This window comes from Trachinotus anak, unplaced genomic scaffold (assembly GCF_046630095.1).
Source record: "Trachinotus anak isolate AG129_WGS33_773 ecotype Australia unplaced genomic scaffold, CSIRO_AGI_Tana_v1 ptg000018l, whole genome shotgun sequence".
NCBI lineage: Eukaryota > Metazoa > Chordata > Actinopteri > Carangiformes > Carangidae > Trachinotus > Trachinotus anak.
In genome coordinates this window covers 8,551,723-8,566,931 of record NW_027273869.1, presented here as the reverse complement: position 1 = coordinate 8,566,931, position 15,209 = coordinate 8,551,723, and the positions used below count along the sequence as shown (strand labels likewise).

At 41.6% G+C, this 15,209-nt stretch overlaps 1 protein-coding gene across 1 annotated transcript; it reads left to right on the top strand.

The window, feature by feature from the left end:
• Nucleotides 1–6,581: 6,581 nt before the first annotated feature.
• Nucleotides 6,582–15,200, top strand: wnt7ba (wingless-type MMTV integration site family, member 7Ba). The gene is made up of 4 exons (XM_071502267.1): nt 6,582–6,714; nt 8,089–8,315; nt 11,505–11,776; nt 12,836–15,200. Exons 1-4 carry the CDS (start codon nt 6,632–6,634, stop codon nt 13,313–13,315), a joined length of 1,062 nt encoding a protein of 353 aa, XP_071358368.1. The 5' UTR covers nt 6,582–6,631; the 3' UTR covers nt 13,316–15,200.
• Nucleotides 15,201–15,209: the final 9 nt, after the last annotated feature.

The window sequence follows — 15,209 nt, the reverse complement described above, 5'->3', positions numbered from 1 at the left end:
GGACGTGCTTGACCCAAACCAGAGATGTCTGAGCTGTAGTTAGCTCTTCTCTGGTGCTTTGTCTCCCTCTGCAGTTACAACTGAATAAAGACAGATGAAGGAAAGCCATTAAAAAGCAGAGTGAGGTACCATTGTTGCAGAAAGTGGGAAAAAAAAAAAAGCCAGGTACCATGAACAGTTTCAAATGAACAAAAAGGTGATAATGTCTGAAGGTGTTCAGTCATGAAATTATGAGGACAACAGGTCTTGTAATTTTTCCCTTTTGGTGATTTGATTTCAAAACCTTTTCATTTAGTCAACATCTGCAACATGTTTACCACACAAAATCTGTGTTTCTACACCAAAAACATAAATCCTGTTTGCATAAAAGGAATCTTTTCTGAAGACATTTATGTACCTCATGGCACTGTTGAAAATATGGCCCTCCCATCATCTGCTCTCAAAAAGGTTCAAGATGCTTCAAAGAAAATAATTGCTCAAAAGTGGAATTGTTGTTCTGCAACATGGGAACAATTTCCCTCTGTCATCTTTTCGGGTTTCATGGATGCTCTGAACAGTGTAAATTAGATTTGATTACAAAGTAGTTTCTTTTAGTTGTGTCATAAATACTCTCTTGCCTGTTAACCCCGAGGGTGGTTTTGTTTTTTATCTGCAACACACTGTATTCCCTTCGCAGTGCAGGGGGCAATATTTATTTCACCAACCACACTCACATTTCTTGTGCATTCCAACATGCGTTTTACCCCATTACCGATACAAGGACCATGTGTTTGTCTCGCCATATTAAAGTCTAAACAATGCCTCTGACATTGCAGCAAAGCTTGAAGGCCACTTCAGTTTCCAGAGCCCTTCACTTTTTTTTCATATTTTCTTATGTTGCAGCCTTAAGATTTCATTTTTTTCCCCCTCATTAATCTACACTCAATACCCATATTGACAAAGCGAAAACAGAATTTTATCAAAAAGGAGGAACTGAAATATCACAATGACAAAGGTATTCAGACCCTTTACTCAGTACTTAGTTGAAGCACCTTTGGCAGTGATTAGTCTGTTTGGATGTGACGCTACAAGCTTTGCACAGCTGGATTTGGGGATTTTCTGCCATTCTTCTCTGCAGATCCTCTCAAGCTCTGTCAGGTTGGATGGTGAGTGTTAGTGAACAGCCATTTTCAGGTCTCTCCAGAGAGACTCTATTGGATTCTAGTCAGGTTTCTGGCTGGGCCTCTCAAGGACACTCACAGAGTTGTCCCCAAGCCAGTCCTGCATTGGTGAACGAAGGTGAACCTTCGTCCCAGTCTGAGATCCTGAGCTCTCTGGACCAGGTTTTCAATAAGGATTATCTCTGTCTTTTGCTTCATTCAGCTTTCCCTCAACCCTGACCGGTCTCCCTGTCCCTGTGATGCAGTGATGGTTGTCCTTCTGGAAGTTTCTTCCATCCTTGTTATTATGGGGCATTGAGTGTAGACGTTTGAGGGAAAAAAAAATGTAATTATATGATTTAAACATAAGGCTGCAACATAAAAAAAGTGAAGGGGTCTGAATACTTTCTGAATACACTGAATATGCCACAATTGCCCATAGGCACTTATCCGACCTTAACAAATTAAATCCATCAGGGTGTCTTAAGAGATCAGAGACACACACAATATGTACATGACCACAGCCTGGATAAGGCTGGAGTTTTTCTATACTTTTGTTACTGTCAACAATGTTAAATGTTTCATACAAGAATTACATTTTTAAGACAGAATATTATCACAATATTTCACTTTTTACAATTTAACATGTTTAGCACCAAAGACGTCTGTGTTTGTGTTTATAAACAATAGGATGAGCCACAGGCTAATATCTTTTAATATTAACAATAATTGTGGAAAGTCAATATGCTGCTTACATAGTCGGATTTAACATGAACCAAAATCTCGTTGTTTGCTATTGTCGGCTCATGCCTTATTAAATGCGCTGTAAATTTGCATGTCATATGTAGTGACTGTCAGCAGTGGGGTAGGCCTTGGGTGTGCTTGTTGCGTGTTTTTCTCAGATGGTCTCTGTAATACTGATGACGCAAATAGTGCATTGGGTATTCTTTTATTTATTATTCATTGTTATACTTTAGGCTCTTGATTTTTTCTCTACTGCCTGGCAACTAAATTGGTTTTCAGGGACATAAAAGACCTTCTCTACTCCACAATATAATATTATTTCAAGAGCTTCACTTTAATATGAATAAATTATTTTTGTTTTTGACTGCTGATTATGTCATTAAAAGAATACTTCATAAAAATCTGTTCTGTCTTGCTATTAAGTCAGTCATTTTTATTAGGGCATAATTACAAGAAAACAAAAAGAGACACTGTGTTTTTGCTCAGTGAATTGTAATATTTGTGGAATTTATGGAATACAACGACAAACATTAACATTAAATCTTAGTGAAATCAACTGTAATTACCATTTTTATGCCTCCACCAGCCGTCAAGTTGCAGGAGATATGGTCACAATCTCCCTTTCTGTTCCTCAGTTACAGCACTGAATAATGGCCTGAAGTGTTTTTGCAGAACGTAATGACGTCACAGAGAAGTTGACCTTTAACTGCATATGACATGTCATCACTTCATCAGTTTATCCTATTAGACATTTGTGTTAAATTGTGTTATAATTGGTGTATGACTTATGGAGTTATTTGTTAGGTAGCAGTTACCTTGACCTTTGACCGCCACATTCTATTGAGTTCATCCTTGAGCACAAGTGAACATCTGTACCAAAATTAAAGGCATCCCCACAAGGTGTTAAAGAGCTATCACATTCAGAACGGGACATACGGACTGACGGACAAACTGAAAACAGAGTCTTCTTCTCCACAGCTGTCGCCAGCATGGAGGTATAAAAATAACAAAGGCTCAGCACGTAAGGGGCAGGTTGGGGTGGTTGAGACAGCCACAGCTACTAACAGTGTTGGCATGAAGTAGTCAGCAGGGGACAGGTAAGGTCACATTACATTGCTGTCCTACAACATTGCCCCCCATAATGGAAAAGGATGCAAGGTCACATGTCTGATGAAGGTAATAAATAGACATTGATCAGAGCAATCACTAACTATAAGCTGTGTATGGGAAGTGAATGAGAAAGAGAGTGAATATTTGTGGGCAGAAATGCCATGAGAGGTAGTGCAAAGTGTTATGTCCATGCTGTACACCCTCATGAATCTGATTGGAAGTTACTAGTCAGCTGATAGTCACAGCTGTGAGCCAATGATTGTGAAGCATGAATGAAGCAGCTGATGCCAATCAACTAATGCAAGCGTGACTTCAGCCTGAGGTTCAGTGTGCTTTCTAAAGCATTAATGGTTTTATCATCTGTTTTTTGAACCAGCAATGTAACACAAAATATCACTTTACAATGCTCTATTCATTTTTCCTCTTGAATTCATGGGGAACAGTCCATTAATTTTCTGCATGAATTTCTCCTGAATTCATGGACTGCTGATGAGCTGTGTGTCCTCCTCCTGCATTTTCAACTATGTGGGGACAGGACTGGCAATGCCTGACACTAACTCACCCATGGGCCCTACTATTGTAAAGAGAAACGTCACTTAGGATCATTTATAAGATGTTTACTATTATGATCAACAACCCCTGTTTCCTCGACAACCACTCAGGGACCCTGCTGAGGATTCTGGGCTCTGGGACAAGATAAACGCAAAATCCCATATAGCCATAAAACACCGTTATTAATCTGGACTTTTTAGGCTCCCATCCAGCTTGAGGCCCCTCTGCATCACTGCTCCAGTCTCGCCTTACTCGTCTCCATGCCTGTCATTCATCACTGTATTGTGGATGATGCTATCAAACCCATTCCCATCAAGACTCTGACAGCTGTCTCAAGAAATAAAAAGACACAATTAATGTTAGTTTTACAGCCACTGTCATTGTTGCTCTGATGTCCCGTGCGGCAGTGAAAAAAAAAAAAAAAAAAAAAAGAAATTCCTGTGCAGCCATACACTTCCCATGTCTCCCTGTTCACCTCGTCTTCTACACAGAAATATGAAAAGAAACAGATATCAGTGTGCGAATGCCAGGACAGTGAGTGCACACTGCTTAAGTGCTATCTTGGCTTTGGAAATTGTGGTTTAGGAGGATTATTTGGACAGAAAGAGAGAGGGAGAGGGGGCGAGAAAGAGACAGAGGAACTGAGTGGAAGTCATACAGAACACACATAGACAATGGGTTCTGCCTCTACTGCCCCCGTGCCAGAGGCATTATCTGCAAGTTGTCCACTGGAATGGCTGCAGCCTGAGCTCCTGTGACGGGGTTTCAACAACCACGACCAATTTAGTGGCAAATCTGCTTCTCATTCTTTAGTAGTGGGTATATCTGACTGCAGCTATAGTTACACACAGTCTGAGTGGGCATAAGGATCAGGCCAATCTTACGACAGCCAAAGAATGAAAGGAATTTTAGTCTTTTATACTCCAAATCACTGCTATCTCTCAAAATGCTTTGTTGGCAACTGCTGAGAATTTAAATTAAATGGTTCACGTCCACAATACTACCCTCAATAATTTTCTAAAAGAAGGTCCCACTTTTGTTCAGATGATTTATATCTCATTTTGGAACAAATTTTATTAATATTATCTCTTTGTGGTTATTTGCTCAGCTCAAGTAAAGCTAAGAATGTCTCAAATTTCAGTCTCCAAAATGTCAACAGCAAGCGAAGAAAATATGTACTTTGTCCTTGGTCCACTCTGTGAAGTAGACCTATAAAACGCCCCATCCTTTGAAGGCCCTTGGAACTGAACAGGACTGTCCCCTCCCATTGTACTTTTTTTACTCACTTCAAAGTTCCACAGCAAACAGGGCACTGTTTGCAGGGAACATCTTTAAAAGGAAGAAACAGCAAAAATTCCTTTTGAGTTGGCCTCGTTGGCCTTTCCATCCAATTACACTTGGGCACCTCAAAGACTACATGGGTTTAACAAGACTATTCACCACATAGAAGAATGTGACATGTAGGGCAACTTTTCCTGCTTTAAAAGGGAAAATACTCTTTTAAAGTCTCACAAAAAATATGCCTTGTTCATCAAAATTCAGAACTCGATCAACTCCAACTTTACTGATACTGCAGTGCAAGCTAAGCACCAATATTTAGTTGGATGTTCGGGGATGATCATGACATTTTCCTTCATGCAACCACATGAGGGCGTATTGTTGGTGATACACCAGCAGAATATACAGCATGAGCTGGAAGACCACAGAGTCTGATCAACTGACTGACTGAAGCATTTCAGCAAGCATCTGCCCTCCTGAGGAGCCAATGAGCGAGAAACTGAAAATCGGGCAGTAAAGTACTGGAGGCTGCAAAGAAAAAAAGGGGTTTCTCTACAGGGATTTTTCTTCTACAAATTCAGTTTAGTCTTCTGTAGTCATCCTTAGGGCTACAACTAAAAATTATTAACATTACTGATTTGTTTGATTATTATTTTCTCAAATAATCTAAACATCATTTTATCTATATAATGTCAGAAAGAGTCGAAAATGGCAATTATAATTTGCCACAGCCCGGTGGTCCAAAACCCAAATATATTTACTGCCAAATAAGACAAATATAAGCAGCAAATTCTCACATTTGAGAAGTTGGGACCAAGACATTTTCAGCATTTTTGTTTTAATAGTGACTGACATGGGGAATGTCAATCAGCCATTGAATCAATCAACTAATTATTCCAGCTCTAGGCAGCTTTACTGGCGAGTACATCCCACAGCATCGCAGACTACAGCTGAACTACAACTTTTTTGCTATACTTTTTCACTAAACTTTAATAAGCAAAGATGATTTCATGTTACTTTAATATTTATAACAATAAAATATAGGGGCTACGTATAACGTGATTTATAAGTCATGCAGTTATTTGGCTAAGTGCCATTGACAATGACAATTACGATTTTGAGTGTTATATTAATGTAACTCTCGACACTGACTTTTTTTTGGGGGGGGGGGGGGGGGGGGGGGGCATGGTGGCACAGCTGTATCCAGAAGGTCACAGGTTTGATCCCACAGCAGGCAATGCTGGTGCCAGCGAAAACCCCAAATGCAAATCCAAATATTGACAATTCAGATAAAACTTTACCTGTTGTGACCAAGGCTGAGAGAGAGAGAGAGAGAGAGGGAGAGAGAGGGAGAGGGGAGAGAGAGAGAGAGAGAGTTTAGGAGGAGGGAGGGGGGCACTGCCTCCCACCCTTCCAATGCCACAACAGTCTCACTTGTAGAGACGTGAGCAGCGCGTATCGGACATCCGGAACCCCAGCGGACCCCCCTCCCCTCCTCTCTCTTTTCCCACCCAGTCCTCTGTCAGCCCAGGTGGCAGAGCGCACTTCGGCCGAGGGATGCAGCCTCTCATCTCCAGCACATGGACAGCGGAGCTTGGAGCTGTCGCAGCGCGCCACGGCTGCACTAGCTGAAGACACCACCTCTCAACAGCGGAAACAAGACGCGACATTCCTGCCTTGAACTGGACTTGGACTTCAAAGGATATATTTGTTCACACCTCATCCTCTTTTTTTCCCTTCTTCATCAGTTTTTTTTTTTTTTTTTCAAACCGCAAGAGTGCAGCACAAGTGGTGTTCAATGCGCAACCATGCTCATCATCTCGTCTCGCAGTGCGCTGCTGTCCGTCTACTACCCACAGATCTTCCTCATCCTCACCAGCGGTAGCTACCTGTAGGTTTCTTATAAATGCACTTGCTCAGTTTCATCATCAGTCAGTGTGAATTGAAGCTCCCCTGACATGTGCAGGTGGCTGTTCCTTACGCGCAAAATCAAATGGCCAATTACGCACCGGGAAACTGGATCTAGTCAAGTCAGATCGCACTTAGAAAGCTCAGTGTGGTTGTTGCGGGGTTTTATTACAACGAGAGAATGTACGACGTGTTTCTTCACTTTAAAAAGAAAAAAAAAATCCAGCTCTTAACTTTGCTAAATGACGTAAATGGATGTATTTTTGAATTCTTCTTGTGGTTACATTTGGTTCTGGCGTGACAGCGAGATGGATGGAAATGGAAAAAATGTAACTTGGAATACCCACTCTGCCAAAATTTAGGAAACATTGGTAGGAAATGCGTGACTTGTGTCGTTCAATCAACTTCATTTTATTCCACAATGGAATCATAGACTACCGCGGAACAAGGCCTGCAGGTTTTTCCCTATAATATGAGCAGTTATGTCATTTTCATTCTAACATTGTGCCATAAATCCACTCCTTATAAAGAGTGACTGAAGATTTGGGTGAATGAAGCCAATATTAAATCTACATGATTTTTATTTGTTCTAATATGCCTGCAGCTGATGAGATAACCTGCTCTTATGGATTTACACATTACACCAGAGCCACTTTGTCATAGGAGCACCTGGTCAGACAAGTAGAATATGAAAGCAGCATATGGAAAAGAGTTATACTGGACAACTTCACAGTCTCCCTATAGGAGCAGGCCAATGTAATGGGCTCTTTCTTATGACATTAAAAGACCCAGGCCCTCACAAAGAGAATAATTGCTGCACCATACATGCCTCTCATTCATAACAAGGGCAGGTCCTGAAACCTAAAATAGCTGTGGTGGTTCATGTTTTCTGTAACAGAGAGAAGGAGAGAGGGGTAGACAGAAATGAACTGGATTTAGTCCCATTTCTATAATTAACTATTGTCCTCTTTCATGTCTTTGTAAAGGTCCGTTAAATTACCCATGATGTGATCTGGGGTAAGGATGAATGATGCAGAGTATGGTCTTGCTGTATCTTCTGATTTGGTCTCGTTTATCTTCATGACTGGCGACTGAAATGAAAAGTTTAGCAAAACTTTTATTGTTTTTTGGAAAGAAATGGCATCACTTTTTTTTTTTTGTCAAATCATAATCAACTATCAACCAGATCAAATCAAAACTATATATCAATGTATTGAATATGTTCAAAGGTAAATCTTTGTTTTTCCATTTCTTCTAGTCTGTTCTCCCTTGAACATACTGTGTTACCTATATTTCCTCATAAAAACTGTAGATGTTCTTACTTCTATTGTTAATCTCCCTCTCCCTGTGTCTATAGGGCGCTGTCCTCTGTGGTTGCTCTGGGTGCGAACATCATCTGCAACAAGATACCGGGACTGGCCCCCCGTCAGAGGGCCCTGTGTCAAACTCGCCCCGACGCCATCATCGTCATTGGCGAAGGTGCCCAGCTGGGAATCAATGAGTGTCAGTACCAGTTCCGCTACGGCCGGTGGAACTGCTCAGCCCTGGGCGAGAGGACAGTCTTTGGACAAGAGCTGAGAGTAGGTCAGTCTGTTTGAAATTCAGATTTAAATGTTTTACCTCAAAATGGACAGTAGGAAATCAGGAAAATACACCGAGAGATTGTAAGAAAGTTGCTGCAAGGGCAGAGGTTTGAAATAAAGTTCTTGTGGGGTAACTGAACAGGACTGTCCCCTACCCAAACTTTTTGTTTTTTGGCACTTCTCACTTTATTAGCAATTTTAACACTAGATAAATGACGGGAAATGAGGACAGAGAGTTGGGAAATGTCTTGCAACAAAGGTCCTCGGCTGGAATCAGACTAGGGATGTTGTGGTTCACGGTTAGTGCCTTAAACCCCTAAGACGTGCTGCAGAGGCAAAACTTATTTTTACCTTTGTATACTAGCTAATGTGAATCCTAGGACTGTATACCTGTACACAGACATTTCTCAACAGTCAGATCAAACTGCATGAGAGGCAACAAGCAGAACAACAGCTATGTTAACTGGATTTTCTAAGCAAAAACTGAGCCGTGTGGCCTGACTTCCCAATCACTGAATTTCAAAGAACTGTGCTATGTATGAATGAGCAGTTCAGCTGCCATTCAGCTGTGTGCTTTCACATCAGCCTGTCTTCTCATTCGTCTTGTGCTGTCCTCAGAACTCCTGTAAATCTCGTCAGTGACATGAGAAAAAGCTGCAGCATAGCTCAGCTGAAGTGGCGTGAAACAGGCTTTGAGACGGGTGGCAAAACTTTAACGAAGGCATTTCTGTTTGCCACACAACCACAATGAATTCTTGTCGAGACACTCACACAAAAAAAGTCCAACTCAAAAGGCTTTGCTAGCGTCCCCAAAGGAGGTTCAATCTGTAGCTGATGTGTGGAACATCACTGTGCTTGCAACACACTGTTGCAGCCAAGCAGTCGTAAATGGATGGTGAAGACGTCCTTATGAAGCTTGGTCTGAGGCCTATCTGGGTGTGCCATCCCCTGAAAGTATTTACAACCACAGAAACTAACACATCTCCCTGGTTTTAGACAACATTCTTCACTGTTTCATTTCTCACAGAAGCCTGTTTGCTCCTAATGTGAACCTCTTATATAAATTGTATTTCAGTCCGAAATGTTTTGTTGCGGTCTTGCTGTGGGTTTGGATCAATGTTTAATCTAGCAGCTCTGGGAGCAATCACTTTCTTCTACACGGGAGACAGGCAGACAGACGTCTGGATCCCTTTATTTCTTTTGTCAGAGGAAATGTCTCTTTTCTCTTGTGGCATGTATAAGAGCTTAGAGAGACACTTTGGGCCCAGCGTTGTTCCTCATGTCCTCTCAATGTCGACAGTTTTACCAAATAAAAATGAAGATTAAGGCTGAAGGCTAATTATATCTGTGTAAAAACTAATTAGACGTTGTAACTAACGGGGGTGAACGTATCAGATTTCCAGGCATGCTCATGGAGTCTTAGTAAAATCGGTCATTTGCCTCATCCCATTCTTGTCCATTTCTGCTGTTTTTAAAAAAGGGGATGGAAGACAGGGCCATACCCCCTCTTGTGTCGCTAATATACCATCCGCCACTTCATTTGATTGACCTGCCAGGCCTGCGAACTCATTAAGCATTGAGAAAGACCAGAGAGATCCATGCTAACCACTAATTGAAGTCAGCTCCAGCAGCTGGATGGCAACAATGGAACCCTGCATGCACTGCTGTACAATCAAAACAAATCACAGTGCGAGGAGATGGCTGTTTGGCTATTGCATGCGCCTGATGCCTTGAGAAATGCTCACCATACAATATATCTGAATGGGTCGTGGATTTAGCCTGATGAGAGAAGACTTCAGAGTTTGTTATGAGTTATGGACCGGGGGAACCGCAGGCCCAATGGTTTCAGCGAGGGAGTTTGTCAGGTTGGAAGGGAGCCATTAGAATCGCCTCTACAGAGACGCCATGCATTAATACTCTGGGCTGTTGAGAAGGGCGAAGGCCCAGCATTATCCTGATTGGAGAGGGAGAATATCCTGTTACCAATTGTTGTGCCAATAAATTCACTTCCCCCTCCACGCCATAAATATAAATGTGTTTATTCTGAAGTTCAAATGGTGACATACAAAAGCTTGGAAATAGGCACATCTCAGTCAAGCCTGGCCACAGATTATTTCAACATGTAACATAGCAGTATCATTTGCTGTAATAATGTGGACCGCCTAAGACAGACACAGACTGACACTTAAGCCGCGTGAGAAACTCCATTGATGAAAAACATTACAACAACAGCAACTCCATGAGTGCCGATCCAGAAAAAAGCTCCTATAGTCAGCCAGTAGATGTCACTTGTGTTTCCTTCACTATACTGATAACTGTTCTAACTGTGACTGACTACTGATGCAGATCAGAGATATCAAACAGGGCAGAAAGGAAAATATCAGCGAGTTATTATACATTCACACACAGTGTGAGATTATACACACTCACACACTCAGAAGACTATTACAACCTCTTCCTCTACATGACATTAATAAATACAGGGATTGTAAATATACTTCTGTTGAAAACTAGTGGCTACGACTGAGTAACAGGTACTTAATTACAATTACATACACATCATCTAACAGCATCATCTATTTTGCCTGATAGGAAGGCCTCCTCTGAGGACTGTGTGGGTGTGTGCAGATTCTGTGTGACTGACACCTCTTTTACCCTCCTCTTAGTCTTGTCGCATGTTTGGAAGGGAGAAGTTACACCATCATCATTCTTATTGCTTCATGAAGTTTAGTGATGGCACGCAGCTCCAGCATAGCTTCTACCTGAGCAGAGGACTAATTAGCTAGACTTAGTTACCTGTGTGGGTGTGCAGGGTCTGTAAAATAAGAATGGTCAGAGATGAAGCTGACGCTGTAATATACATGAGTCTTAGTCTCTAGTATGGGGACAAGCCCCAGAAATGTTGGATCCTACATTTCCTATTGTCTAACTAATTGGCATCTTTTGTTTGATGCACAATGTCACTTATTTCATACCCAAGATTCACAGCTTGTAACGCAGGCTAAAAATGTTAAGTGTCGAGCCAAGAGGACATTGCACAACTGCTTTCACAGACTGAGTTGCACTCCCAATAACAAGTAAACTACATTTCATGTGTAAAATTGGTGGAGCATAAACAATAAGAGTACTTTTAAAATGCTATGTTCCTCTCCAAATCAGATTTATTCAGATTCCTTTCTATTCTCTTCAGGCAGCAGGGAGGCAGCATTCACATATGCCATCACTGCAGCTGGAGTTGCCCACGCAGTGACTGCAGCTTGTAGCCAAGGCAACCTGAGCCAGTGCGGCTGTGACCGAGAGAAGCAGGGCTACCACGACCAAGAGGAGGGTTGGAAGTGGGGAGGCTGTTCAGCTGACGTCAAGTATGGCGTGGAGTTCTCGCGGCGCTTTGTAGACGCCCGAGAGATCAAGAAAAACGCTCGTCGGCTGATGAACCTGCACAACAATGAGGCAGGGCGAAAGGTAATGCCAGCTAAATGCATACAATGATATCCATCTCATCTAGTTTTAGGGTTTACCGATACATGTGTAAGATTATGCAGAAAGAGGAAAAGGGCTAAACTGGCACAGACAGTCCATGATTCTGAAAACGTATTTGTGGTGTATTTGCAACAGCTACTATAAACGTTCCTAAACTATATAAATGCTGAGATGATTAATGAATCTCCTGTGCAGTAGAGTGTTTTCATGCAAGTGTGGGTGGGTGAGTGTAACAGAGATGTATGACTTGGCAGATACAGCTGTCAAATGTGGAGTTGTGCCACAGTCCTACAGTCCATTCACTGAATTACTACACATTAAGTCAGGACAGAGAATATTATTGCAAGTCTTTCTCTCTTCCTTTCTCAGTTGCAGCACCAAAGACCACCCTTCTGCACCACCGCACACAAAGTCAAGAGTAAACTTCCACCAGAATGTAATAGCCGTTTAGGGGACAGGGGTAGAGCTGAGATGGGCTTTGTCCCTCAAACCCATACTGTGTTGTTATTTCACAAGTATCTACTATAAAATGAGAGGTTACATTTTTTCACCTCAGCGTCAAACTCAGTCTCAAGGGAAAAGAGTCACCTGTCAATTTTGTCATCTCTGTCTGCAAAAATACAAATATTTTCAGATGACGCATGATAACATAAATCTGGTTAAGACCACAATGTAACTCTATAAGAGCACGGTTGCACAACAGTTCTGGTCAGTTTTCTCGGGCTGTCACGCCATTTTGTGGTCTGAAGAAAGGTAAAGTTAATTAGAGACTACAGTTCTGGGGTATGAGTTATTTTCCCCAGGTTTTTGACATAAAGTTGGCATACTGGTCAGTGTGCTGAAAGTTGAAATGGCCGCAGAAAGCCCAATTTACCAAAAGAGACAGATTTCAAGGATATGCAATTACTATTAACTGTTTCAAATTCAAGCCATGGACATGTGAATTCAAAATGACACAGTTACCATTTATGCATTTCTCCCACAGAATATATTTATATATTCAATTTATTCTGACCTAACCCCTACTTTCAATGTGATCAGATCCTAGAGGAGCGGATGAAGCTGGAGTGTAAGTGTCATGGTGTATCTGGTTCCTGTACCACTAAGACCTGCTGGATCACCCTGCCAAAGTTCAGAGAGATTGGCTACTTGCTTAAAGAACGCTATAGCGAAGCAGTTCAAGTAGAGCCTGTCCGGGCTTCGCGGCTCCGCCAACCCTCCTTCCTACGTCTCAAAGAGGCCCGGGGCTACCAGAAGCCCACGGACACGGACCTGGTCTACCTGGAGCGCTCGCCCAACTACTGTGAGGAGGACACAGCGACAGGAAGCACAGGAACAAGAGGGAGGCTGTGCAACGGCACCTCGACCCACACAGACAGCTGTAATGTGATGTGCTGTGGCCGGGGTTACAACACGCACCACTACACACGTGTCTGGCAGTGCAACTGCAAGTTCCATTGGTGCTGTTTTGTGAAGTGCAACACCTGCAGTGAGAAATCTGAAGTTTTCACCTGCAAGTAGCGAACAAAGAGTTGGGGCAGTGGGTAAGGATGGGAAACGGACAAGGGTTGAAGATAAGGGGATTCAAAGTGGAATTTGAAGTGAAGGACTTGGAAGTATTTATTCAACATTTTGCACATTTTGACATCCTATTTGGAATTCTTTGACGCAAGGGAAGACAGACGTAAAATGGATCATGAGGTTTGGAGGGTTTGGGAGAAACAGACATGAATATTTCAGACACATTGGCTTGCGTACTCGTACAAAACTGTGACATGTTGCAAAACATGTTGCAGGTGAATGGATTTGATCTTCTCTTTTTGCCTTGAGCGAAGCAATATTTTGAAGACAACAAGTTGCAAAAATGTAGCTTACAGATGTCGTGCACACGAGGGCAACAAGGACTATTGAGAAGACTTGTTACACGCTAACTGGAAGCAAAGTGCTTTGGACTGCCAAGAATAACGACCAGCTCCTGATGAAGATTGAAAGATGGCAGTGGAATACTTTTAACTGTACGCTCACACTGTATTCTGTTTGAACACTGAAAATAAAACAAAATTATTTATGTAAAAATATCACAAAAACATTCAAACTGTAAGTCTTATAGGATGGATAGCGAATTCAATTGCTCTAACATTTTTTCCTGTCTTTTGTGATCTTCAATTGCTACTGATACATTTCAAGCTGGGAGTAACAGATTTATAGTCACATGGAGACACATCTTCAGCCACTAAACAGCTAAATCCAGTTTTACATTTTTTATACATTATCAGTGGTCAATGGGGTGTTTTTCTTTATATTAACTCTTTTTCTTTTGCACTCACATAGTCACATTTCTTTCTTTTTTCCATTGGACATTAGTAATTTGGGGGGTTGGTGCTGTCGAGTGCTGCTCTCATGGACATATTCCCCCTCAGGGCCCAGACCCTTTGTTACACCCAGAGCCAAAGAGGCAGAAACCACTGGCATACTATTTTAAGCATCCAACTTGTCAGTTTCAGCGGCACTTCCAATCCTGACTGCGTTCATTGTTTTGTTTTCGGAGGGCTCTTGACTTCTGAGAAAAGCATGTAAGCCTCAGTGGAACTCCATAGAGGTGCAATCAGGTTCAGATACATCCAACATTCCCATGAACGGCAGAGACATGGAATTCCACATCATGGCCTCTGCTTACACAAGGCCTTCCAGCGCGGTTTAGGCCTGCCTGGGTGGATGGCATGTGCCCTAACCACACAGAAGGGGGTATGAGAGGATCAAAGGCCTCAAAGCTATTTTTGGACAGCACCCTTAATGTATTCAGAAATGTTTATTTAGGCTTTATATAACTTACAAAACAATTTGAAGAGTATATTTTTATATGAGGAACGTGGCACTTTATGTCATTTATAGATGGAGAACAAAGTCACTATTTACCAGTGTTTTCTAATGTCATTGTATTCAGATTTGAGAGCTATAAATTATTTGGAATTTATGTCTTTGATCAAAGTTCCTAAATTGTAAATACTCCATGTTTTATCAAAGTAGCCCAGATTGTCCATCTCGATGCGATCCTTCACAATTCAAAGTAGCTCCTAAAAGTTCATCAGAGTGTTGGAAAGTCCAGGAAATCTTGTGGAAACCACTGTTAAGTATTTGGGTAAAAACATGGAAGTTGCTAATAGTACATTGGAGGTTTCAGTAAACAACTAATTGTGCAGCTTAGATCGAGGAGATTTCTGTGTTTCCAGTTGTCTTAATGGCGCTTTCAGTGACAAGGAGCAACTATTTGCTTTCTAACAGTCTAGTTATAACTTAAAATACAGATAATTTAAGTCTATTTGTTCTGTGGCTAAAACAAAGTCTGCATCACTTACAAACATGGACAGTTGTATTTTTTCTTTTTTACCAATAAAATCTGAGCATCCTTTTAATG

Coding starts and splice junctions, on each gene's coding strand:
- wnt7ba (XM_071502267.1), top strand. CDS start 6,632: ATGCTCATCATCTCGTCTCGCAGTGCGCTGCTGTCCGTCTACTACCCA. Junction 6,715..8,088: donor CTCACCAGCGGTAGCTACCT/GTAGGTTTCTTA, acceptor CTGTGTCTATAG/GGCGCTGTCCTCTGTGGTTG. Junction 11,777..12,835: donor ACAATGAGGCAGGGCGAAAG/GTAATGCCAGCT, acceptor CAATGTGATCAG/ATCCTAGAGGAGCGGATGAA.